This window comes from Strigops habroptila, chromosome 12 (genome assembly GCF_004027225.2).
Source record: "Strigops habroptila isolate Jane chromosome 12, bStrHab1.2.pri, whole genome shotgun sequence".
Lineage (NCBI taxonomy): Eukaryota > Metazoa > Chordata > Aves > Psittaciformes > Psittacidae > Strigops > Strigops habroptila.
The window spans coordinates 1,608,385-1,633,944 of record NC_044288.2 but is presented as its reverse complement, the minus strand read 5'-3'; the positions used below and the strand labels follow the sequence as shown (position 1 = coordinate 1,633,944).

At 58.8% G+C, this 25,560-nt stretch overlaps 1 protein-coding gene across 3 annotated transcripts in view; it reads right to left on the bottom strand.

The window, feature by feature from the left end:
* Positions 1 to 25,560, bottom strand: part of MACF1 (microtubule actin crosslinking factor 1) — a 135,988-nt gene that overhangs the window by 103,730 nt on the left and 6,698 nt on the right. For all 3 annotated transcript variants that reach the window (XM_030504136.1, XM_030504137.1, XM_030504138.1), the window contains exon 3: positions 848 to 909. In XM_030504136.1, coding sequence (XP_030359996.1) covers positions 848 to 909 — 62 coding nt within the window. The remainder of the gene's footprint in view (positions 1 to 847; positions 910 to 25,560) is intronic.

Sequence of the window (25,560 nt, the reverse complement as noted above, 5' to 3'; positions counted from 1 at the left end):
TCCAAAGCCCCTCTCCAGGTTTCCTGCAGCCCCTTCAGGCACTGGAGCTGCTCTAAGGTCTCCCCTTCAGGAGCCTTCTCTTCTCCAGGCTGCCCCAGCCCAGCTCTCTCAGCCTGGCTCCAGAGCAGAGCTGCTCCAGCCCTCGCAGCAGCTCCGGGGCCTCCCCTGGATTTGCTCGAGCAGGTCCACATCCTTATGTTGGAGCCCCAGAGCCGGGTGCATCCCTTGATGTTTTCCCACAACAAGCAAGTAGCCAAAAGCTCGATGCTGAGCTCAGCAGAGCTGGTAGGAAAACACACCGTGACACCTAATGCCCAGACAACTCCTTCTTCTTGTTCCCTCTTTTTCTTTTTTGGCAAAGGGCGAATTAATTACAAGACACCTGGCATTAACCGAGAAAAGCATTAGGCACCTCACAGTGCAATGTTAACCCTGCTTAGCTACCTACAACCGCAAGCATCTCCCTTTACAGCCCATTTCCATGCAGGAGTATCCTTGAAAAGACAATACAGCCCCTTTGCCTTGAAATGGGGCACTGGGATCTCCTCTTTCACCCTGATGGTGCACAAGCCTCGTGGTAAAGCAAGGACCAGGTACTCAGGAGGCACATGTTCTAACAAGGGCTGTGTGCTGATGTTACAGTGCCCTCCAAAGGCACCAGCACATTCCCATTGCAACCAGCTCTGCTCTGAGCACTGACACGTGTGTGAACTCTCAAATCCATGCACAAACTCCTAGATGAAATAAAACTTCTTTAAGAAAAAGGCATTTAGCATCCAGTGCTGAGCCAGAGCAGACACACAGATGGTCACTGAACTGGTCTTATAATAAACTCCATGACTCTTACCTTCATCAAGTGTTTATTGACCCATTTAGTGAAGGTTTTCTTCTGGACTCTGTCCCGTTCATCTGTCAAAAGAAGACAAAAGGCAGCTCTTGGTCAGTGTTTCTCATGCAGAAACTCAAATGACTTTGAAATGAGGGGAAGAGACAGCGGAATCGCTGCCGGTGCCAGGGTGGATCCTGTGCCCGCGCAGGGTACAGAGGCTGCTTGTTCACGGGTTAGTGCAGGACAGGCAGCTCTGGGAACATCTCGCTCCACACCGGGAGCATCCACACAGCTACAAGAAGATAGACTGATGGGTTTTTGGGGAGGGAATCGTGTTATTTGAATAAAATCAGCATGGATGATTGGACAGGTATAGCTGCAGCTGGCAGCGGCATCCAAACCCCCTGAATGTGTCCCCCCTGTGCCTCCACATCCCTACTGGACCAGCACGGGGAGGGAATTGGGGTTTCCCCCCCTCTTCCGGAGGGTGTCCCCCTCCCCTGCCCGCTCCCGGAAGGCTTTAGTGCATGAGATAAACCCCAGATGCCCCATAACCAGCCCCAGCCTGTGCCATTAGCAGCTTATTGTGTCGCTGTATTTTCGGTTCATTGGATTGTCTGGATTTAATCTGTATTTCTGTCCCACGGCTCAGCCCAGGGCACCCTGGGAGTGCAGGTGACAACAGGGGTCCCATGCCTGGGGGTCCCAGCCCCACATTGCAGCCAGGGCGGCTGCCAGCCCCATGGAGGAACAGGATGGGACGCTCCTGTCAATGCCAAGTGGCAATGTGGGGTACAGAAGCTGTGGCAGGCTTTGCTTTGCCTGTTTTCAGTGCAAAAACATAATACAATGGACATATCAAAGGAGAGGGCATGAGATGGGGTCACAGGGCTGGAGGGTCCCTTGGGGCGCATGAGGAGGGCTCACGATAACCCCAGCAGCCAGCCCTGTGCCAAACAGGATCGCCTGGCTTTAACAGCATCACTTCAGAGGAAAAAGTGCCTCAGTACTGACCCCCAGACATGACCCACGCTCCCAAGTACCACCCTGTGCAGCCAGGAGGTCCCTGGGATACAGTGGAAAAAGACGTGCCCCATGACTCCAAGACATCCCTTTGCCATCAGTCTGCCTGGCAGCAGCAGCCTTTCCTTTCATTTTAAGCCCAAAAATCAAGGAAAGTGAGAAAACCAACATCCCTGGGCCCGGGCTCCCCGGACACGCTGCGTGTCCTGCCCGGATGGCCCCACGTCCCCCTTCCTGGGATGGGGAGTCACTGAGGGGGGTCCCTTCTCTATCTGAGCAGCCACAGCCCCAGGGAAAACCTCCCCACATCTCAATGCACGCAACATCTAACACCACATCTCCCCATCCACCCCACGGCTTCCCCCTCCCAAAGCACTGCAGGGGAACACGCGGCACGCCACCGGCACGCCACATCCCCTGTGTCCCGCTCTGTCTCCCAGCCACGGCATGGAACCAAGTGCCAAAATCCATGAAGTGGTTGAGCTCTGGTTCCCCACCCCACCGGGCTCTGGTCTTGGGACCATGCGGCCAAGTCACGGAGCTGCCATCTGGCACCGCCTGCTATAGGAAGCTGCGTCACTCCCATGTGTTTTTAGGGTCCCTTCCTTCATCCGACCCCTCCAGGGTCCTTTCCCAACCCTGGTGTTAATTTGGGGTGGATAAGGCTGGAGCCGTGCCCCGGTGCAATGCCGGCAGCGTGGTGGGAGCTTCCTGCGGGTCGGGAAGGAGATGGTGGTGGGTACTAACCGATGCAGCACATCCGGCACACGAGGCAGGTGCTCAGCCGCCGCTGCTCCCTGGGGAGATGCCTCCTCTCCATCACCCAAGCCCGGGACGGGGAGCGCAGGGTCCTGGCAAAGCAGCCTCCCGGCTCCTGGGGAAGGGTCTTTGGTGGCACCACCAGCTCACTGACCTTGGGTGTCTTCTCGGCTGCAGCCCCTCCCACCGCGCCACTTCCTACCCCCGGCGCAGGCACCAGCCCTTCCTCCTCCAGGGCATCGCCCCAAACCCCATCATCACCTCAGCGGCTGCTTCCCCTGCTCCTTGTGCTTCTCCCGGTGCTCCCAGCCTGCCCGGTGCCTCACCACCCGTGATCCCAATGGCCGGCAAAGCCGCTCGCAAAGCTCCCGGCGAGGAAGGGGCAGAGCTACTGCCCCACCAGCAGGCTCCTGGCTTGTTTTCCCTCGTCTTGTTTTCCAGTTAATTGCACCAGGGACGGGAAGGACAATGCCGGGCTGTTCTCCCCGCTCTCGCCTGCCTGCCTGCAGATCCTTCCCAAATCATTTCCCGGGTCCAAAGCAGAGCCGGGACTCGGCCGCAGCCCCGCTCGGCACGCGGGGAGATAACGGGGGCCTCCTTATCACCACCGCTCTTCCTTTTCTTCTAAATATAATCCCCCTGCAGACCTTCTGCCGGCAGGAGCCCGGCCAGGAGGGTGACAGGAGCCGGGCTGCTGCCGGGGAAAGGCGGGAGCATGTCCCGCAGCACCACGTGGATCACACAGGGATGGAGGCACATCACCAAGTCCCACATGGAAAGTCTGCAGCGAGGCTCCAGAGCCAGATCCAGGGGGTGCCTGCAGGCCAGCAGCTCCTTGGTGTGCTCCCTCTTCCCATCTCCTGCAGAAATAGGGGCTTTTCCTCCCTTTTTTGCCCTGTCTCACCACTTTTGGGTGGTTCCTGGGCTCTGACCAGATTACACCTCCCCACCCCGCACTCGTGCTATCATCTGAGCTAATAATAATGCCCAGTTACTGCTTACTAACGATATTAAGGCATTGCAGGCTTATCTCTCTCTGGCTAATCTTTGCCAGAGTCATCTTGATGAGCAACTCATTGCAACCCCCCCATGCTTGTCCTCTCCCCTGTCCAGCAGAGACTCACCCCAGCCACCAAGAACCACCGTGTCACCAGCCACAGGCAGCGAGCAGGGGTGAAACCTGCACCTCTCCGCAGACAAGCCAGCAGTGCCACACAACCATTCCATGGCTTCCAGCACAGCCGATGCTGTTGGAGCTGTAAGGATGCTCCAGATGTGAAGCACTTTCATGTTGCTGCTTTCTCGAGACAGGTCAGACTCACAGAGATAAAAACCGGGACGAGCCAAGCAACAACCCAACCTGGGACATCCCCATCCCTGCCCAGGCAGAGCCCAGCCCGGGGGCATAGGGACCAATTGTGGGACAGCCAGGAAGTGCTCCGAGACATGCTCCATGGTGCCTGCACCTCTGCAGGACCACACGTGCGGCTTCATTCCCTCCTCACCCACTTGTACATCAGGGCACAGCCTACCACATTCCCAGGAATGGGGATCCCAAAGGCACCGGGGCACTGTCTGCTTTCCACCCCTGCAGAGGGGCCAGAAGCAGCAAGGAGCAAGGAGCAGAGGCAGAAGGTGGGTTTTGAGGTTTTCCCACTGTCGGTCCCTCAAGTGAACCCAACTAGCAAGGAGGGATGGGGAAAACCATCCTGCCCCATTGCTGGTCTCCAGCACCCCCAAAACCAGGGGCATCAGCTGGACGTGGGAAGAAAGACCCACAGACCCCAGGCACTTCCATCACCACTGGGAGGGCTCCCACCGGCACCGGGTGCCAGGGACCCTCCTACACCACCACAGCACCCTGCACAGACAGTTCCCTGCCCCGTTTGCCTGCAGCAGCCTCTGTCCTGGCAGCCTGCCTGGCCCCGGCAGCTCCCAACACGCCCGGCCCGGAGCTGCCGCTCCCCCAGGATCTCTCCTCCATCATCCCTGGCATCACTCACTGCCAGATTCCATCACTGGTCACCTCCTCCTGCCTCGGGCTGCTGCTGCAAGAGCCTGGTCCCAGTCCCAATCCTAACCCTGGCCAAGCACCCCCTGTCCCACCGGAGCCCGGGGCTGGGACCAGGTTCTCCCGTGTTCCTCCAGGATGGCCCTTCATCATTCTTGGGAGTGAGCCGGGGGCTTTCAGTGTCCCCCACCAGCTCCTTCAGCCTGCTGGAATACAGCCTGGAAGCATCTCCTAAGCTTTCATCTCCTGCTTATTAATTCCTGCTAAAGTTGAAGGAATACAGGAGGTGTCAGACTGCCAGAGGGGAGATTGAGATGAGCTCTGAGGCAGAAGCTCTTCCCTGTGAGGGTGCTGAGGCGCTGGCACAGGGTGCCCAGAGAAGCTGTGGCTGCCCCATCCCTGGCAGTGTTCAAGGCCAGGTTGGACACAGGGGCTTGGAGCAACCTGCTCTAGTGGAAGGTGTCCCTGCCCATGGCAGGGGGTTGGAACTGGATGATCTTAAGGTCCTTTCCAACCCAAACCACTCTGGGATCCTGTGACATCTCCAAGCCCATGCTCAGTGTGAAACCCATCGCTTTCACTTTGAACTCCTTCCAGGCAAAGAATGGGAATGTGCCTTCTTTTTCTTAACATGGTGCTTTTAAGATGGGGGATATGCAAAGAACCTGCCTGGCCGAGGAACACGAGGTATTTCAAATATGCTGGCTGCCAACTCACTGCTGACATAATCCATCATGACAACAGAGCCGAGACCGGGCAGGATTTACAGAGCCTTTCAAAACAGGGAGAGGAAACGGTGCCTGATTCAGCCTGGAAGAATGCACAGGAGATACCTGCAGTGGAAAACTACGCAACACCCAGATATGGAATGAGGAAGAAGACACCTGAGAAGTGGTGATGCAAAGGAGCCCCGGGCAGATGCTGGGCAGAGGTGGGAGAACATCACAGGGCAACAGAACCTGCTGTGAGATGATCCTCGACTTCCAGGATGCTGTGCCTGTGGGGTGGGTATTACCTGAGCTTTTCCGGGAAGGAGTGATGAAGGAAAACTGATATGGAATATACTGGCTGCTTGCAACACTTGCACTGGGAGTTCTTCCAAAGGGACATTGAGATTGAGTGGACAAGGGATAGTGGATCAAGAGGAGGAATTGCAGCCAGGCTGGGTTTACTGGGTGACAGGGGGCATTTCTGCACAGCAGCACCGTTGTGCAACTCAGTCTCCCAAGTAGTTTTGAAGGAGAAAGGAAGAATATCCCAAAGTGATATTTGGGGAAAAGTCCCTGCGTTCTGCCCAGGCTCTGCAGCCTCGCTCCTTTGCATGGGAAAAGCGAAAGAAAAGGGGGAATTGGTCACGGATGCAGGGAAAAGGCCCCATGTGGAGGCAGAGGCGAGAACGAGCACTGGTGGAAAAACAGAGGGAGGAATGAAAACAAACTAATCCCAGGAGAAAGAGGTCAGGACAGAGAAGAAGTTGCCGAGTGCTCGTCTGGGGCCCGGAGCTGTCGCACATCCCTGTAACGAATCCTCGTCCTCCTCGGGCAGCGGTCATGTGCGAGCCCTATTTTGGGAAACTGAGGCAGGGTGAGCCCCAGCTGCTCAGCGAGGCCGTGCCAGCGCCGGGAGCAGCTCTGGGGCCGCGTCCTGCCCGTGCTGGTGGCTAATGGAGATGGTGAGGGGCAGGAGATGGGAGGCAGAACACCAGCCACGTGTCGTGGGCTTGCGCCGAGACAAAAAGCAGCTTCATCCCCAGTGAGACAACCCCCATCCCAGTGGGACAACCCCCATCCCAGCCGCTCCCACCCCAGCGTGGGCCGGGAATGGGTGGCGAGACCAAATTTAGGCACCAAAACCTCTGCCCCCCCGGCACGGGGACCCCACCACCACATCCTCCTCCCCGCCAGCCACGTCCATCCCTGCCCGTGCTGCTGCCACAGCTCATGGAGAGGCAGAACCAGCCGTGCTCCATGCGGGAATGCCGCCGGCCATCTTACGCCTCTCCCCCCGCGGGGGCTGCCCCTACCTTCTCTGCTCCGGCTCCTCCAGTACAGGACGCCGGCGATGCCCAGGACGTGGCTCAGGATAAAGGCGGCGGGCGGCAGATAGGAGCTCTCCAAAAGAGGCATCGTCTCCTACTCCCGTCCCGCTATCCCGAGCCCAGCTCCCAACTTCTTCCTCCCAAGGAAGGCCGGCATCGCCGGGAGGGTGAGGGAACGGGGAGGGTGAACCGCTGCCTGCAGACGCTTCCGAAACTTCCTGCCTGTGCCTCTGCCTCCAGCTGGCTGCAGCCCCGGCGCTGGCAGGGCTTGGGGACAGCCAGCGTCACCAGGACGGGAACAGGGAGATTTGGGAGCTCAGGGAGAAGGGGTGGGGGGTAGAGGGAGAAAGCGTCAGGCCGGCTCCAACATCGTTCCTTGGTGTTCACACGTCCAAACTTTGTCCGTCCTCCCCCCCCCCCGCTCCGGGGGGGAGACGTCATCTCCTCACTTTCCATTCCCAGCCCCTCTGGAAGGCGGCTGCGGCTCCAGCGAGGGTGGGATCGGTGGGAGCAGCTGCTGTGCAGCATCACCGCAGCACCCCGCTCCTCATGGGGGGCTCGGGAGAGGCATGAACCCCAACGGGTGAGGGTTGGCAGCCTGGTGATGCCAACATACCAAGGTCAGCCGGGATGGAGGGGACAGCAGCAGGGAGAGGCAGGCACCCTGTACCCATCTGCCTGCAGGAAACCCACTGCCCAACAAGGGAAGGCAACACAGCTTGGGCTCCTGGGAGTTGGTACCCCAAAAGTGTTTCCCTCCCCTCCGTGGATGCCCGTGTATTAATTGCCAGGACACCCACATGGGGAAATACCCATAAGAGATGCTCTACACAAAAGGCAAACGCTCATCCGCATCCCAGCCCTTCCTGCAGCCGGGTGCCACGCTCGCCACCACCACCGCGGCATCTTGCACGGTGAGACCTTGCAGCCCAACCCCGGTTATCAACTGTCAGTGCTGGGCTGGGCGTTGCTCTCAGTTTCACTTCTGTTCAGAACCGTTTCCGGCAGCGAAGGTGCAGAAACAGCTCAGGGAAATCAAGAGCAATGAGTCCTGCCACAGCTGCAACGTCCCCTGGCCTGTTTGCCATTGAACCACAAGCAGAGCGGGTGAAGAGGCTCCTCACAAAGCCCATTTTGCCTTCAGAGCCCATCATGTCACCCACCAGCTCCTGGGAGAAGAAACTTACTTTTGGGTAGAAAGTTCTACAGAATTAAACACATTTTTGGCCTTTACCTTCCCAGAAGGGCTCAGACAAGAGGGGGTTGTTCGGCTGCAGCAAGGGGAAAGCTGTTCAGGTGAGAAACCTCAGGCTGGTTCAGGCTTTACTAATGGGGAGAGCCAGGAGACCAGGTTCAAGTGCAGCCAGTGCTCCACAGTGTGGGATGGTGAAACCCTCCAGGGTGTCACCCACATGCAAGCAGAGATTTCTATTGTATTTAAACCCCCTGAGCAGCTCCCCAAACCCAACATCACAAGCTGGTCAGGCCCACCAAGAAAACTGTATCAAGCAAAACTTGATAGACCCAACCACTTATGGCTCCACGAGGGACCTGCACCACCCGCCACCTCCAGACATCATCCATGGGATGGGTGATGGAAAACACAGCCAGTTACCCCGGAGCTCGGCGCTGTTGCAATATGTTTTCCAGAGCCTCATCCCTGCTCAGATGAAAAATATCCCAGCATAGCTTTCATCTAAAGCAATCTGCTTTGTGTTAAGGCAGGGGAAGTGCTGCAGGAGGCATGAGGCCACCATAAATGGGCCCGTGGGCCACCATGAGTGGGGCAAATAGCACCTTGCAAGGTAGTTGCCTGCTGCTGCTGGTGATGGGCTGGGATGTGCCAGCGGAAAAGGCTCTGGAAAGCAGGAGCTGGTTTTCCCCATCCCCAGCTGGGCAAGCCTTTGGGCAAAAGAAACTCTTTAAATAGCTATAACCATGTATATTTTTATCTCTGTGTAAACATACATAAAATAATGAATATTTATATATATATAAATACATCCCTCATCTGCACCAGGACACCAGTGGTCCCCCACTTCATCCCACTCACTTTAACTCCATTCCCCCTTCCACGCTTCCCTCACCAGTACAAGCCTCTTGCCACTGCAGGAAGCTGATAACAGCCACAAACAGGACGTGGCAGACCCGGGGTGCAGGGAGCTTTTGGGGCTCTGGGACCCCCCAGCCCCGGATGCAGCCACCAGCCCCCCCCTGCACACCCAACACACAGACAGCTCATTTCAGTCCCTTGCAAGGCGACTATTTCAGCTACAACTGTCGCCTCACCCCGGAAAGGGGTGGGGAAAGGCCACGGATCTCCTGCCTGTGCAGGAATTTGGGGAGCAGAGAGGCTGTGCCCCCCTATGGGGGGATCCCCACCTTGCAGAGCACCCCCTGCTTCACCAAGTGCTTTCTGCAGCCCCGTGCATGGCCCAAAGTGGGGTTATCACCTCCATCAGCACCCCTATTTCCCCCCAGTGCCCTGCCTGGGTTTGAGGGTACCCATGGGATGGGCTGGGGGACACGGGCTGCTGCGGCTCCCCACTCGCTCCAGCCATTCCTAGCACCCAGAGCTGAGTCACCCCTGGCTCCGGCCAAGCATTCCGGCGCCGAGGCCGGTCCCGGTCCCTCCCCACCATGTGCCTCCTGGTGAGTAATGCTCAGGCGACATGGCCCCGGCTCCCGCATCTCCTTATATGACTGGGGAAGCCGCCGGCCACGGCACACGCTTCCCGGCACCGGGTGGGTGATGCCACCGGGATGCTCCTCAGTCCCCTGGGTGTCCGTGCACCCCAGGAGGCCACCAAGGCCCCCCAAGAGCTCCAAAAGGGACACACGTCCCAGCCCTGGGAGGTGGCAGCCAGGTGGCACTGTGGAAGCACCAGAGTGTCACTGCACGGCGCTGCTGCCGTACCTGGGTGAAGCATCTCCCCAGGGCTCTGCCTGGACCGTCCTGTGCCCAAGGGGGTGCTTGTCAGTGCCCCTCACAGTCCCCCCCATAAGGCACCACTGGATGAGGAAGAAGCGGCTGTGAGCGCACCAAGGGACCTGTGGGGTGTTAGAAAGGGGGGTCTCTGTCCCAAACAGGGAGTGGGACCACCCCACACTGGGCAGGGGACACCCCGCTTCCCACAGCGGGGTAAACAGCCCATCCAGCAGCAGTGCTGAGCACACACAAACTCATAACCACAGCACAGGAGCCAGGTTTCCTGCTGTGCTTCCTCTGCAATGCTTTCCCCTTTCTGTTGTTTTTTCCTCCTTTCTGGAGGAAAGTTTTGAGGGCAAATCCCAGTTGCTGTGAATGGCAAAGGAAGGGGTGGATCAGGGTTTTGGATCAGGGATGCCCAGGTCAGTCGGGGTTTGAATCAGGGATGCCCAGGTAAATCACAGACACACATCACCCTCCACTCTCCAAGGGCTCCCAAAGGAGCCCAGTCTGGCTCAGGCCTCGGCAGGGACTGCATGGGGGGCACAGTGTTCCAGCAAAGCCACTGCACCCCAGCCCCAAGCTGGGGAACCAAGCACATGCCCTGCACCAACACTCAGCCGGGATCAACCCTCCTGGACCATGGCTCTTCCCCTGCAAAACCCAGAGCTTGGCTAAACCCACATAGAATCAGAGGTTGGTTTGAGCTGGAAAGGACCTTAAGATCATCCAGTTCCAACCTCCTGCCATGGGCAGGGACACCTTCCACTAGAGCAGGTTGCTCCAAGCCCCTGTGTCCAACCTGGCCTTGAACACTGCCAGGGATGGGGCAGCCACAGCTTCTCTGGGCACCCTGTGCCAGCGCCTCAGCACCCTCACAATAAAGAGCTTCTTATATCTAACCTGAACTTCCCCTGTTTTAGTATAAACCCATCATTGCGTCCTCCTTGCAAACAGCAGCAAACGCTGCTGCGGGTGGACAGACAGACAGACAGAGCTCAGCAACACCATCCCCGGCTGCCGAGCGCATCTGCGTGTGCCAGCGCACCCCGTCCTGCCGGCACATCCCCGTCCTGCCGGCAAGCACGGGCAGAGCTGCCGGGGCGCGGAGGCTTCGCTCCACCCTGCCCGCGGCGCCAGCAGCCATGGGAAAGGGAAGCAAGAACAAAGGTGATATTTCTTGTGATCTGGGCTACTAAACACAAGGGTGGAAGGAGGCAGGTCGCGGCTCCCGGCACTGCCCAGCGCATCCCTGCGGGACGAGCTCCTCTGCTCCGGCACAAACCTCTCCTTGTGCTGTGAATCACCCTCCCCGTGCGTGTGCGGGCAGAGCCGCCGATCCCTCGCCATGCGGAGGGCCCTGACGCCGGGCCCTGCCCATGTGCCTCCAGCTCCTGGCACAGCGGGCGCATTCCCTACGGGAAACTTTTCCTTCTGGCTTTCATCATCGCTGAGCGGCCGCGGGTGCTGTGCCGGCCCCTCGGCATCACCTCCGAGCTCCAGGGCTGCAAAAGGGCTGGAAAAATTGGGACCGTTTTGTCCCAGCGTACCTCGTGGTCCTGGAAAAAACAACCTCAGGGACACTGGTGTTTGTGCAAACAGGGGTTTTGGTAGGGGACAAGGGTCTGAGGCTCCGAGTGCCCCATCATCACCCCCATGTTTGCACAGTGAACTGGGGGGGGTTCAACCTGGGCTTCACCCACAACGTCCAGGGCAGCTTTGTTAGCCCAGGGCTGACCTCCTCAGACCAGGGTCTGCACTAAACAGGCTGCTCAAGTGAATGTTTAACTGCAAATCTCCCAGCCCAGGAGTTGCCCGCGCTGCTAAAGGTCAGCTGGACACAGCAAACAAGGGGATTGGGACAAGGGGTGCAGGGGAAGCTTGGACCCCCCACCCCATCAGCGGTAAAGCCTGAACTCCCAGGAACCAGGGGAAGGAAGCGCTGATGATGAGAGTGGAGATGTTCCCCTTTCCAGCAGACGTCTTGGCACCAAAATAACAACTATAGCTTAAAAAAGAGAGACTTCCTTCCCACAGAAGTGCCAACAGAGCTGTTCTGGGGCGGCGGGGGGGTCCCCGGGGTGACCTTGCTGCTGGGAGGCGGAGGCAGAGGTGGATGGTTGGAGGTAAGGCTGGAAGCAAACGCCATTCCTGCCAGGTTTCACTGTGCAAAGCAAACAGCTGAGCTGGAGCCACCTGCTCCCAGCTTAATGCTGAGCCCTGCTGCTGGGGAATGATTAACTCCTGCTCCCGGGCAGCAGGAGTGGAAATCCCCCAGCAGTTATGGGATCTATGGGAATGTGACATCCCAACTGGGGCTGTCCAACGGCACCGACTCAAACGGGATGGATGGAGCCAACAGGAGGACCCAGGCCCTCAAGAACCATTAAAATAACCAAAAAGGAGACCATTTCCCTTCCCACACCAGCAGGGAACCTTGCCTGGTCCCCCACAAGACTCCTTTCCTTGGTGGGGCTCCCTTTTTGGTGCCCAGATTTAGAACCTTTCCCAGGGGTGTCCATGGCCATCAGCACTGCCAGCCCCACTGCCCCAGCATGGGCAGGGTGCCCACCCCTCCATGTGTCCCCAAAAGTGTCCCAATCCCACACACACCCCATGGACCCAGCGGATCCTCACACCCAGCACCAGCTTCACCAACACCATCCTCATTCAGACCCTCTCTAGCACTTCCCAGGGTTTAGAACCCTCCCTCTCAGCCCCAAAGCGAGTGCATCGGGCTGGAGAGGCGGCCAGGGTGATCTCACCACTTCTCCCCAGTGTTACAAACCTCACGGATGACTGCAAGGCCGTTGGGTTTATGCTGAACCAGCATTTCAGGCATTATTTCATCCCTTCCTACTTCTCAGAAGCCTGCCCTGGTTTGTCACCCCTCCGAGGACGCTGGCAGGGAGCCGACTGCGCTGGCTCACCACATGATGCCATGAAACTCGTGGCCATGCAACCCGGGCTCCGGGAAAGCACCAAACCCCACTGAGCCAGCGCTGACCCGGTGGCATCACCCTGCAAGAAGACAGGAGGGAGCAGGGGACAGGGACAGGCAGCGGCTGGGTACCAGGGCACAGATCAAAGCTGCACATCAGGAGGCAGATGGCCAAGAGGGCCGTAAACCCATAATGGGTTTAAACTGAAACAGGGGCAGTTCAGGTTAGATATAAGGAAGAAGTTCTTCCCTGTGAGGGTGCTGAGGCGCTGGCACAGGGTGCCCAGAGAAGTGGTAAATGCTCCATCCCTGGTGGTGTTCAAGGTCAAGCTGGATGGGGCTTGGAGCAACCCAGTTCCAACCCGTGGCAGGGGGTTGGAACTGAATGATCTTAAGGTCCTTTCCAACCCAAACCATTCCATGATTCTACCATTCTAAGAGGCGAGGGCAGCTCCTGGCGCACATGGTGAGAGGAAGATGTGAAGCCAGTGCTGAAGGCGGGGAGGATGGGGATGCAAAGGTCTCCCAGCAGAAAACACTCCGACTTTTTGGGAGTGAACAACATTATCCCAGCTCTGGGCACGGGGGAAGGCGTGCTCGCACCCCCACGTGCGAGAGGACACACACGTCTGCTCGCTTTCCCAAGGGCCTGTGCTGACACGGCGACGTGGCATCTTTCCCAGGCTGGAGGAGGAGGAGGAAGGCGATGGCATCTCTGGGTCCCTCCCTGCCCCTCCGGCCACCGGGACAACGCCACACACCTCCACATCCCGCCATCTCCATGGCTGGGTAAACACCCGCTCCGTGATTCCCAGCACGCCCCGACGGCAGCGCGAGGGGAGAAACCCGTGCGAAAATCACACCAAAACCCCACCACGAGGTTTGAGGAAGCCCCAGCAGCAGAGCCCTGAGCACCGGCCGCATCCTGCACCCGCTCCCACCCCCTTCACAGGAACTAAGCACCAGAAAATGCCCCGAATCCTGGAAAAAATCCCAAATGAGCCCCCAACCCTCTTGGAAGGACCAGATCCCGTTGGGGTGCGGAGCTGCACCCCAGCAGTGCCGAACCCCATGGTGGTGGCATCAACATCGGTTGCTCATGGCCAAGCTTTGCACTTCCCACAGCAGCAGTGTAGGGAGCAGGAAAGCTGGGAAGGGGGGTGGAAGGATGGCGGGCATCAAAACTCCTTTTCTAGCAGCTAACAAAAGGCCCGGTGTCTCGGCAAAGAGGCTTGTTATTCCAACGCCAACCAAAGGCTGCTTGGCAGCGGGAGAACTAGGAAAACGTTAGGCTAGTGGGAACTGGCCGTGCTTTGTTCGGGGCGCGCTTGGGAGTCGTGTTTGCACAGGCTCCACACAGCAGTGTCGGGGCCAGATCCCCCCCAACCAGGAATGATCCCATGAACACCCCCAGCTCCCTGCAAAAGAGCTGCTGGTAGGAAGCTGTGTACTCTCTTTAGCTCCCTTGGTGCCCTCCACAAAGCAGCCCGGGGTTCAACTATGGTGAGAACACGAGGGTGGCTCATGGACCTGCAACCCCGCAGCCTGCTCAGGACAGGAGATGTGCAAAGAAATGGAGGTGAAAGAGAAGGAAGCAGCCGATTCTCCTGTTTCCCTCTGCAAATGGAGGGCAGGCAGCAACCTTGAGCCCTGATCTCATTAGATGTCCCAAACTAAGCAGTGTGAAACCTGATTAACGCCGAGCAGGAGGCAGGCGAAGGGCAGGCAGCTTCTTCCAGCAGCTGGCCCCATTGGAGCAAAGATGGGGGGGTCCTGGTCCCCCAAGGACAGCAGAGCTGAGGAGCAGGACCCCCAGAGCACCCTGTGCCTGCATGTGGCCCTGGTTCTTCCACACTCACTTGCCCAGAGCGTGAATGCTCCCGGGGATCATGCCAGGGATTTACCCGTGTCTGTGCCACGCTCTGACCTGATGCTTCACCCTGGCTCTGCTGCAAGCTCCTGGCCAGGCGGGTGTGCAGCAGCAGAGAGGAATTTGGGATTAAAACCAACCAACCAAACAGGGGAAGGCAGGAGCCAAACACCTCTGTTCCCTGGAGACCACAATCCTGCAGAGAAACTTAATACCCATCAAAAAACAAATGAAATAACCCAGTTGCTAACATCACTCTGCCCACTTCATTCAAGTGCCAGACCTGCTGGATCCCACCAGCCTGGCCCAAACCCATCAGATGCTCTTAGGAGGGGTGAGATGGACCATTCTGGAGCAAAAACCATCTCTGGCACTGCAAAGTCATGGTGGGAATAGCTGTAAATCACCAGGGACCCACCACCCATCAGTCCACCTGGGGGACACCTCATAGAGTGGTTGTGCCAGAGGAGGAGCGTCCACCCCATCCCCAGGAGCAACCGGCTGCATCCTCCTCCCCAGGCCTGGGCAGACGGTGCCGGAGGAACCGCAACCCACCACAGCCTCCACCCGCGGTGGCCAGGGCAGATGGTGGCCCTGGATCTCTTATCGCACCCGGCCACCTTGGGCGGCCCCGGCCTGGGCTGCTCCTGGGAGAAACCATCACATGATGGGACGAAAGCAAACGGCGACGGCGGGGCACGGGGACGAGCTGTGGCGCTGCTCCAGCGCCAGCTCCATGGCACACACCAGGGCTGGATGCTGCTCCGATCCCTCGCATCCCTCCGGCAGCGAGGCCAGCACATTACATCTAAACCCATCTCTTTTGGAGCAGCAGGAACTCAGCGTACGCGTGATGCTGTACGAACAAGCACAGACCCACTCGCGGCTGCTTGGCCACAGGGAAAATCTGAGCCCGGTTCCCCTGGGGAAAGCACATGGCAGCAACAAGGTCAGATGAAGGCAGGAGATTAACTGGCACGGGAGAAGGCCAAGAAGATGCCGGATTTCAGCCGGCTGCCAAGAAAACAACAAACTCCTCAGAAAGCGAAACCGGGGCCGTGCCGCCGGGAAAATTAACCTGGCAATGAATTTGTAATCAAACGGGTTTCCTGAGCCGAGCCCAAGGCTCGTGTCACCGCGGGGCTGCGGCAGCCTCCGCCCTGGGAAACCGGAGCTGGAGACCGAGTGGAACAGCCAGTGACCCCAAACCCACCGGGGCAGCAGCCACTGGGGCAGGGCCCGTCCCAGAGCAGCATCCTTTATCCCCAGGGATCTGGCAGGGCCTCCTGGTCCCCATCCCAGCCGCAGCACCAGGATGTGCTCCAGGCCCTTCTCCCAGACCCAGCGGGGTGACATGGATGGATGCTGGCACCGCGCCGGGGGTCAGGGGCCTGGACTTGCACACATGGGCATTTACATATGAAATGCTCCCAGCTCCAATATCCGCTGCTGCCTCCACCTCCCTGGGGAGATGAATAGAGATGAGGGGGAGAGAGGGGGGGAGAAGAAAACCTTTCCAGCAATAAAACCTTCCTCTCCTCCAGCTTTGTCCAGCCCTGCAGCTCAAGGGCAGGCACGGGGGGCTGCGTGCAGTGCCAGAGCACACTTAGCTTATGGTGACAGCGAGATGCACAGCACAGCGTCTCCATGCCAGTGGGAATGGCGGAGCAAAGCACAACCAGGCAGAAGGCACATGGGGAAGCACCCCAGCAGTGCAAAAGGGGTGGCAGAGACCCATCTGCATGCCCTGAGCATCCCCTGCCTTCTCCCTGCCCGTGACACCGTTTCCTCCATCTCCCTGCACCACTTTCTGAATTAAAGCCACAAAGGGCTGCGGTAAACACGGCTGGTGGCAGCCAGTGAGGTGGCATCGCCTGGGCTAGAGGCAGAAAACAGGCCAAAACCTGCACATTTGGCTTTGTGGGGACTCGCCAACCATGTTTTCCCATTCCCATTACAGGCTTGCCGGGATGCGGGAGCCAGCGCAGGCAGTGCTCCCGGCAGGGCAGCACCTGGAAGGGGGAATGCTGCCAGATCAGCTCCTGCAGCCAGTCACCTTGTAAACGCCATTAATAATGTCATCTCAGCTCCTCACACCTCATTCTCACAGGCAGGAGGGGAACGTGCCAGGCTGCAGCTGGAAATAGGGCCTGAAATCCCAATATATGAGCATCCCAAAACACAGAGCAGGGTCGCAGGCACCCAACCCTATCCCCGCTCCGGCTGCCACGGGGCTGCAGGCAGGGGAACAAGCGTGGCCATGGGATGGAACACAGCACACAGCAACTCGGGGCTCCTTTCACATTGATTCCCAGTGCCAGCTGCAGCGAGGCTCAGGAAAAATTTATGATGGACACTGCGCCAGCATTAAGAAAGTGAATTATGTTACTGCCGGACGCGATAAGTCAGGGCAGCTGTCAGCCACAGAGCCATGGATTAACCCTTCACGGCAGGGTGGGGAGCCTGCCAGCGGGTGACAACTCCCTTGGCTCCCTGCTAAATTCAACACTGAATGGATTCACCTTTGTTAGGCAGCGGGATCAGCTGGTAAAGCTCAGCCATGAGCTGGTAAAGCCCGGCCGTGCCAAGGCAGGGCTGTAAAAGTGTTGTTAAACGACCGGCAATGGCATTCCGGGTGCCTCCTGCTTCCCTCTCCGCTGTCCTTCTAGGAGGTGAACTCCCATCCTGCAGCAGGATGAGGAGTCCCAGGGCAAAAAGCTCCTTTGATAGCAGGGAGAGGGGAAAACAGATAAAGCAAGGAGGGGAAAGGAAGGGAAGCATTCCCTCCCGCTGCGGCCCCGCATCCCGGGCGCGCTGCCGGCTGCAGGACAACGGCCACCGGCCTCCAGCCACCTGCCAGCGCGATCGAGTGTCGCAGCCGCTCTCGAGGGACAGGGCAGAGCCTCGCGACGGAGCTTCGGAAAGAAAAAGGAGGAAAAAAAGGCACCAAACCGCACAAGGATACCAGTTGTTATTTCCCTGCCTCCCTGTGCTAGTGATGGGGCTGGGTCAGCCGCTGCCCCAGCGCTTTGTGCCCAGACACACCGCTCCACATCCAAATACAAGACAAAAGAGGGAAGTGAAGCGGAGCCATGGAAAGCACCACCCCTCCCGGCTGCCTCCATGGGAAGCTGCCGACTCCTCGACATCCCAGGAGCGCTCCATTCGCCTCCATCCGCGATCGACGGCAGATGGTCGGATTCTGCCCGAGCCCTCGGAGTAGCAGCTCAGCCTCCCCCCACGCCGCACAGGGTGGGAAATACCTTTGAGGGCACCAAGTCCATCCAGGAACTTCTTGTACTTCTCCGGGTTCATTTTCCAGCTCATCCCAACCCCGCTCCTCAGCTGGGCAGCATCAGGGCACCCACCAGCCCCGTCACAGTCGCCCTTTGCCCACCCCACGGCACGGCCCTCGCCTTCCCTTATTTGATGAAGCCCACTAAAACCTCCCATGGCCGAGGCCACCCCCCTTTTTGCAAATGAGCCCAGCACTAATGGCAAATGCCCCTGCACCATCAGGGCTCCCGGCATCCCTCACCCCACCCCTCCACGCTGGAGGATTCAGGGATTGTATGTCCTGGAGGTATTTCCAACAAGGGAATTGGGAGGGGAAGGGGGGAAAAAAGCCCCAACAGGCTTTAAGTCTGGCTGGGAGAAGATAGAAAGAACAGTCAGTGAGCAGAGCACAGGGTCCTTGTGGGAAAAGCCACCCTGGTGACACTGACACCAGGACACCAGCTTGGGAGAAGCCAACAGGGAAATGCCATAAAGTGTTGGATAAAAGGACCAGGAGCTGGTGGGGGATGGATCCTTCCAGCCGGCAGCAAGGCACTTACGGAGCCAAAATGGAGATTTACTGGTTGTAAAGGATCTTTCTGGCAGCACGAACCAGCCCAGTGTAATCCAAGGGTCCATCCTGCTCATCGCTGCCCTTCACAGCAGGATGGTGCCCACCAGACACATACCAGGCCTCTGTCAAATCAAATAATAAGCAATATCATCCTCCTCAGAGGTGTTGAAACGTGCTGGCCAGGGAAGCAGATCGTGCTATCCCTCTATCATCCCATCGCCTCTCCGGAGAGATCCCAGCAGGTTGAGCAAGACCCACCGCATGGCTTCAGCGGAGCCGCCCCGGCACACCCGGCACCATGGCTGAGCTTTGCCAGGGGGAAAGGAGAGAAACCAGAGTGAGGGTCTGCTGCAGGAGCCAAACCACCCCCAAAACCAGGGGTGGCAGCTCCCCACATCTCAGCAGGACAAGATTCCCCTCATCCACAGGGAGCGGCACGTAAATCCACGCAGAGCGGATCCATCCATCCCCAGAACAAGCAGGTCCCATGGCAGTGCCCAACGTTATCCACAAAAACATTAGTAAAACCATTTTTCTCATCCAAGCAACCCTGGTGGGGGGCACAGGACAGACGCACACCAGGGGTATCACTCTGCTTCCCAAGCAGAGCAAATCCCACAAGCCAGTTGCTGGTTGTGCCCCCCATGGCTGGCTGGCTGGGAACCAGGGAGCCAAAATCCCTCTGGGAAGTCCAAGGGGAAAAGGGAGCAGATGATGAGGACCCCCCCGCGCCAGTCCCATGTGCTACAATTACACAGGGTCCTCTGCACCCACCGCTGGGCTCCAGTGGGATGGAGATGACACCCAAAAGGACAAACTGCCATCAAAGGGAGCTGTGGATGTGTGGGTCTGCAGCAGCCAGGGTGGGCATCCATTCATCCCGGTGAGAGGGAGCTGATCCAATGGCTCCTACATGGAACATCCCGGCTGTGCCGGAGCCTGTCCTGCAGACATCATCCCCCTGCGCCCGCCGGCGGAGCCGGGAGCAGAATGAAGTTGTTGCGAGCAGCCAAGTTGTCACCACTAAAAATAGCACAATGGAATTTTCCTCTAAAGAAAAAGAAAGGAAAAACCCTGCTTCTTGCTGACAAAGGGGCTGCGAGAAGGAAGTGGGAACAGCCCCACGGAGGGGGCGCGGGGGACACCATCCCCATCCCTGCTCACCCTCACACGGAGAGCGGAGCTGGGCACAGGACAGTGGGCAGCGCCAGGACATCCCAGGTTTATCCATCTCCATCCTCCCCTTCCCAGCAAAGAGAGACCCGGGATAGACACCGGGCACGGCACGCAGGCAGCTGCTCCAGAATCACCACAGCAAGAGGGAGATGTGGCTGCCCTGAGCACCCACCATGGCTTTGTACCTCCAGGGTGACCCCACACTCCCTCCTGCCCCATTCCCGGACATGCCACCCAACACCAGAGCAGGGCAGCGGTGTCAGAACCAGCCTGGCACCACGGGGAGACGGGCTCTTCCCTCCTCCCATCCCAAGAGGGTTAAGGGGGAGCAGGTCTGACACCACCAGACCCCATCCACAAGCATCCTGGCTCCCTCTCCTCATTGGGAATGCCAGGAATTCCCAGAGCAGGGAGGATCGGGGACGGGGGGAGCCTCCAGCTCCCGGGATGGCCCCCGCGCACCCGAGGAATCCAGCATCTCCCAGCACAGCAACTGCCCTCAGCAGCAGGAACGAGAAGCATCCCAAACAGCCGGTGGGGATGAAATATCCCCACGTGCAGCGTCTGGAGCTGTCTGCAACAAAACCTCCTGCGCCACGGCTGTCCCCATGGCCATCACCCCGGGGCAGAGCCCCACGGCAGGGTTTGCTCCCCAATGTGCACACAAGTGATGGGGGGAGGACCACCATCACCATCACCGGAGCAGAGGTGTGCTCACACCATGCCAGGGATGCCGGCAGAGCCAGGACACACGTGTGACCCACGGCAGCGGCGGGACAAAGCCTGGGATGCAGGATGCTTTTATTTTAGGAGACCCTCGCACCATCCAGCCAGCCCCCAGCAGGGACATGGTGGTGTCCATGGCCACACCAGCTGTCCCCAGCATCACTCACAGTGATCCTCTGTCAGCTGAATGGTGCTGGAATGGTGCAGAGGCTGCTAATTCATGTTCATTAGCTGGCAGGGCACCACGTGCAGTGCGGGGCCCGCTCCGCAGGGAAAGGAGTTGCTCCCACTGGATAGTTTTACCAGGACTCCAGCTCTTGTAGCAAAACTGCCCAAGGTCAACGCAAAATCCCACAGCCATGGCAGCCCTTGTGTACAGTTTCCTGCAGGGAAAAATAAGCTGCTGGCAAAAGCACTTTTGAAAGGCCACAATAGACCCAAAAAGCAATTAATAAAACCCAAGATAGAAGTGACGCCCTTATTTGACACAAGCAGAAGTCAGCACAAACATCCCACTGGGATCAGGGCATGGCTCCATGGGATGCTGGGTGGGAGGCAGCAAGGGCAGAGCAAGGGGATGGGAGCAGGATGGGACAGAGCTGACTCTGGCCCCAACTGTGCCAGGACGCAGCAGAGCTCAAGGTGGGCAAAAGCAGATGCTGGGAGAGGAGGAGACCAACTCATGTGCCACAGAGGTGCAGAACAAAGCACCCATCACCCCTGGAGAGCTGGCAAAGCGTTGGTTAAAAGTGCTTTGTCCAGGCAGAGGGCCGGGAGAGCCGCACACAGGCACAGCACCGGCTGCCCGGAGCACGCCGCAGGCTCAGGCTCAGCGGAGGGAAACGGGGTCAAGCAGGAAATGAAAGATGGAAACGCAGCGTGTCACGCACAGGGAAATGACACCACCACGACTGCGGCCTGGCAGCAGGCAGCCAGGACCCAGAACCCACCAATTCAGGTCACTGCTGAAGGGGGGCGACAGGGGCACTGCCAGGCTGAGGCTGCAGCGACTGGGTGCAAGCACACACACATTCCCCTGACCCACAGCCCAACTTGTGTCACCAACACACCCAGGCTCCCGTCAGCACCATCAGAGCCCGCTCACAGTCAAGAGGGAGCCCTGGCTCATCCTGCCAGCCCTACTCCGGGATCAGCATCCCGCTTTCTATCCCAAATCTCCCAAACCATCTTGTCCAACAGCCCTCCCCACTTCCCCCCTTCTAGGAATCACTGGGCTTATCTGTCTCAGAGGCAGGGCACACAGATCATATCTGAGGACTCATTTTAGCGTGTCCACAGCCAGACACCCACCAAATCTGATCAGCCAGGCTCCCAGCCCCACCACACGTCTCCTCCTCGGGAAGCTGATGCTGGAGGATCCCTCTCCCCGCTCCCAAAGCCGGGTGGGATCCATCCAAACACACAAAAACCACACCATGAGCTTGGAAATGAAACTTTCCAGTTTATTCACAAGCATCCTCCGTGCTTTGCAAGCACCACCACGCAGAGACCTCCTCGGTGGTTTCCCTGTCCGGGCTGTTTGAACACCCCCAAAGCCCAGCAGTGGGCCCTGACCCCCCAGACAAGCGCAGCACTGAGATGTTAAATCTGGAGCTTCCAGCAAGCCTCGAGAGGGTCTGCAAGAAGAAGGGGGAGCCCAAGGTCAGCATCCAGCGGGGATGCAGCAAACCTGGCCCTCGGGATGCGGGATGCCCAGGCAGGGGACCACGCTGCGGCACGGGCAGCACCTGCAGACAGGAGGCAGAAGCAGCTCTCCTCCCCATGCTGGGGACACCAGCATCCTGCCTCCAGCCCTGTTCTCCCACCACCAGCAGCAGCAGCAGCTCCACTGGTTTCCACCCCACCCGCAGTCACGGAATGGGAAAGGCATGAGCAACCAGTTGGGGTGTGGAGAGGAGCCGGTTCTAGGTCCATCCTTCATGGATCCATGAAGGCTGGCTCTGCACCACCAGGCAGGGGGTACATCATGGGTGATGGTCACCTCCAGCCGCAGAAATCAGCGCTCCCACCATGGCCCAGCTCTCGGTGCGCCGCTGTCCCCATCCCGGTGTGCCATGTGCCATCACAGCCCCCGCCACACCACCTCGCCCTGTGGGCACCGATTGCCTCATCCGCCCTGGAAAACCGAGCTGGCATTGCCAGGATCTGTCCACACCACAGAGCTTCCCGAGGCAGCGACCAACACCCTGGGCACGGCCAAGGCACAGAGAGCAGCAGGGAAGGGCTGGATTTGAGCTCCGGGAGCAGAGTCCCTTCCAGAGCTTCCCTGGAAGCCCCGGGAGGAGCCACGCTGCTTCCCAGCGTCACTCGGTGCATGCTCCCAGCTGCTCCGTGCCTGTCCCGGCCCTTGTGCTCCGGCCGGTGGCGAAACACTGCCCCGTGCAGGAACCAGCTCGGCTGAGCCCATGACCCCTGAGCACAGGAGATGGAGCTTTATCCAGCAGCCCCAACACAGAGCAACTTCTTCACACCCACCCCACGCTCCAGTGCTGCTTCTCCCTGCACCAAGACAGGAGAAACTGTAAACAGAGGTGCCTGCTGCTTCCACAGCCTGCATGTATGTGGATTAGGTGCACAGAAAAGGATTTATCACCCTGGTATTTAAACAACGGTGTTAAAACACTTGAAATTTAAATAAAACCTTTTCTTCTGCTTCCCTTTAGGGAAGGTTTCTTCCTCCCTTTAGGAGGTTTCTTGCTGCTGGCATCAGCCACTGTACGTCCAGAGCAGTCTAAACTTAGCTGACACAAGCAAGACGAGCCTGGAAAGGAGGTTGGCCAGAAACCAGCAGACGGAGGTCAAAGACTCCGGTCTCACCCCAAAGCATGAGCTGGGAAGGAAAAGGCTCCGACGGGAATGCAGGCGGTGCTGAGAGGAGCGGGAGAACAACAGAGGCACTTTCCCAACGCTAAAACAAGATCAGAGCTTTCTGGCACAGCACCACATCCCGATACCAGGGCTGCAGACACCCATCCCACATGGGCACCCACCACCACAGCTCCCAGGGGCTTCTCTCTGGACCAGAAGCACATGGAAGTGAGGAGAAGCAGCCAACAGCCTCGGGAGCCCAGAGCAGGGCACCAGGGTGACCGTGGCAATTGCTGCTGCTGACTTGGTGCCCAGGGGTGCCGGTGGGATGAGGGAGGCTCCGCTGGGTGCTGGGGAGGACGCTGACTCCACCACGAAGGCAGCAGCCGGGCGAGGCCGGGTGGATCCTCTCACCCGACAAACCACAGCTCCAGTTCCCTGTCGCCCTGAACGAACGTGAGCAAAACAACACCTTCCACCTCAGCCAGCCCCGGGGTCACCCCCAGGCTCCTGCCGCCTCCGTGAGCCCCCCCGTTGTCTCTGCTCACCCCCTGTACCAGGGAAGCCACCAACTCCGATGCACATCCCAAAAGATCAGTGTTATCCGGCGCAATGCTGGAAAGTCCCACAGCTCCCAGCCCAGCTTCCCCCTGCGCTTGCTCAAGCCAGGGACTCTCCGCTCCAACAGCGGCACTTGACCACCCCTCCTGTGGGCGAGGAAGAGGAAGAAGGGCTTCCTCCACACAGTGAGGAGTCACCACCATGCCACCAGCGCCATCAGTGCTCTTGCAGACCACAGAGACCTCGTGCACCCGCTCAGCACAGCCCAGGAATGACTTTTATCCTTGCAGGATGAAACCAGGAGGTGGCCAAGGTCTCCTGTAGGCCCTGGGAAGGTTGTCCCCTTCCTAACAGGAGCCAGGTCACTCAAACAACGCGGCAAGCCACCCTGTGCTGTCCCAAGTCCAAACAAGCCAGGCCACGTGCTGGGTACCATGGAGCAGGCAGAGATGGCACCAGGCATGAGATAAAGCTTCTGGGATACTGAAGTTCCAGGATTCTACCCCCAGAGCCCAAAAAGAGTTAATTACAAAAAAGAAAGGATTTCACAGAGATCCACTAGTTAACGTTTACAGGACTCTGAGCAGCTCTGCCTGCACCCTTGTGCTGCCAGGGGCTCCATGTGCCAGCTCCGGCTTTCCCGAGGGGACAGCGAGTGCCAGCCCGCCCCGAAACACAATGGGAATGGAGAGCAGCCCTCGGACACTGAGCCCGCTCAGTGTGCGGTGTGGATGGAGCAGGGCTTCCCCCTCTGCCCAGCAGCAGCACCCAGCGGGGTCCCCAAAAGCTCCACCGGCACCCCCCGCCGTTATTCCCACCGGCACCCGCGGCACCAGCGCGGCACGTCCTGGCATGTGCCGCGGCACCACCACGATCCAGCGATGAGGCAAGCGGGGCTGGCAGCCGCCCTGCGCCAGGCCTTGGGAAACCAGCCCGCTGGCTTTAACTGGGCCACACTGGTGAAGGTCTTGGTGCTGGAGACCTTCAGCTGCAGGCACCGGGCTCTGCCCCATGCCGTGCCCCTGAGGGTGCTGAAGGAAGCTCTCAGCACCCCAGAGCCTTTTAACCCTTTTAACCATGGGATATTCTCCTCAGAAGCTGCTTCCCCTCCTCTATAACTGTATTCTCACAAAGAAACATCAACAAACTGATTCGCACCCCCCCAAACCCTACCTTGAGCGCCATTCCCCTGCTCAACCAACCCCTTGGGGACCAGGGCACAGCATCACGCATCACCCAGCACCAGGCCCACCACAGCAGCAGGGCCGGGTGCCCCCGCAGCACCTCCACCAGCTCACAGCGCTGATTCAATCCTCATCATCATCCTCCTCCTCCTCCTCTGCCAGCACCCCGGTGAGCACCGGCACCGCAGCGATGCGGCACACCTACCCACCCGGCACCCCGGCAGCTCAACTCTGCCTCAGGTGGGTGGTTTTGGTGTTATTATAACAAGAAACACATCACGGGGCTCTGCCAGGTGCCGAACCCCCACTCGGTGAGGAAAGGCAGGATCAGAGCTCACCACGCCGTGCCGGGACCCTTCCCGTGCTGTGCACCTCCTTGCCTCCAGACCTGCCCCGGCTTGCTCGACAGCGGAGGCCTCACTGCTTGGAGTGGGTTTTTTAGGCTATTTTCTATTAGAAATAGAGTGGAGCCAACAGGGAGGCATTTGAAACCCCTGAGCCAAGTGTCCTCCTTGCCCTCCAACAGCACGAGCTGGTGCCAGCGGCGCCAGGTCCTGGATGCAACAGGTACAGGGTGACCACCACGAGCCGGACACCAGCACCACGTGTGTCCCTGCACCCCCAGCACTCCCATTCCAGTGAAAACTCCTCATTTTTTGCAGGATTAGGAGGGGGAGGGGACGAGCCAGTGGAAAACTTCTTCCGGACAGGAAAAACCAAACTGTTGACAGGCACCGCAATAGGGGAAAGCAGGGAAGAGGCAATGCGTCCACCAGCGACTGGAGCTGGAGGCTCCCACCTTGCAGCACGGGTGGGATGTTCCAGGAGCTGGGA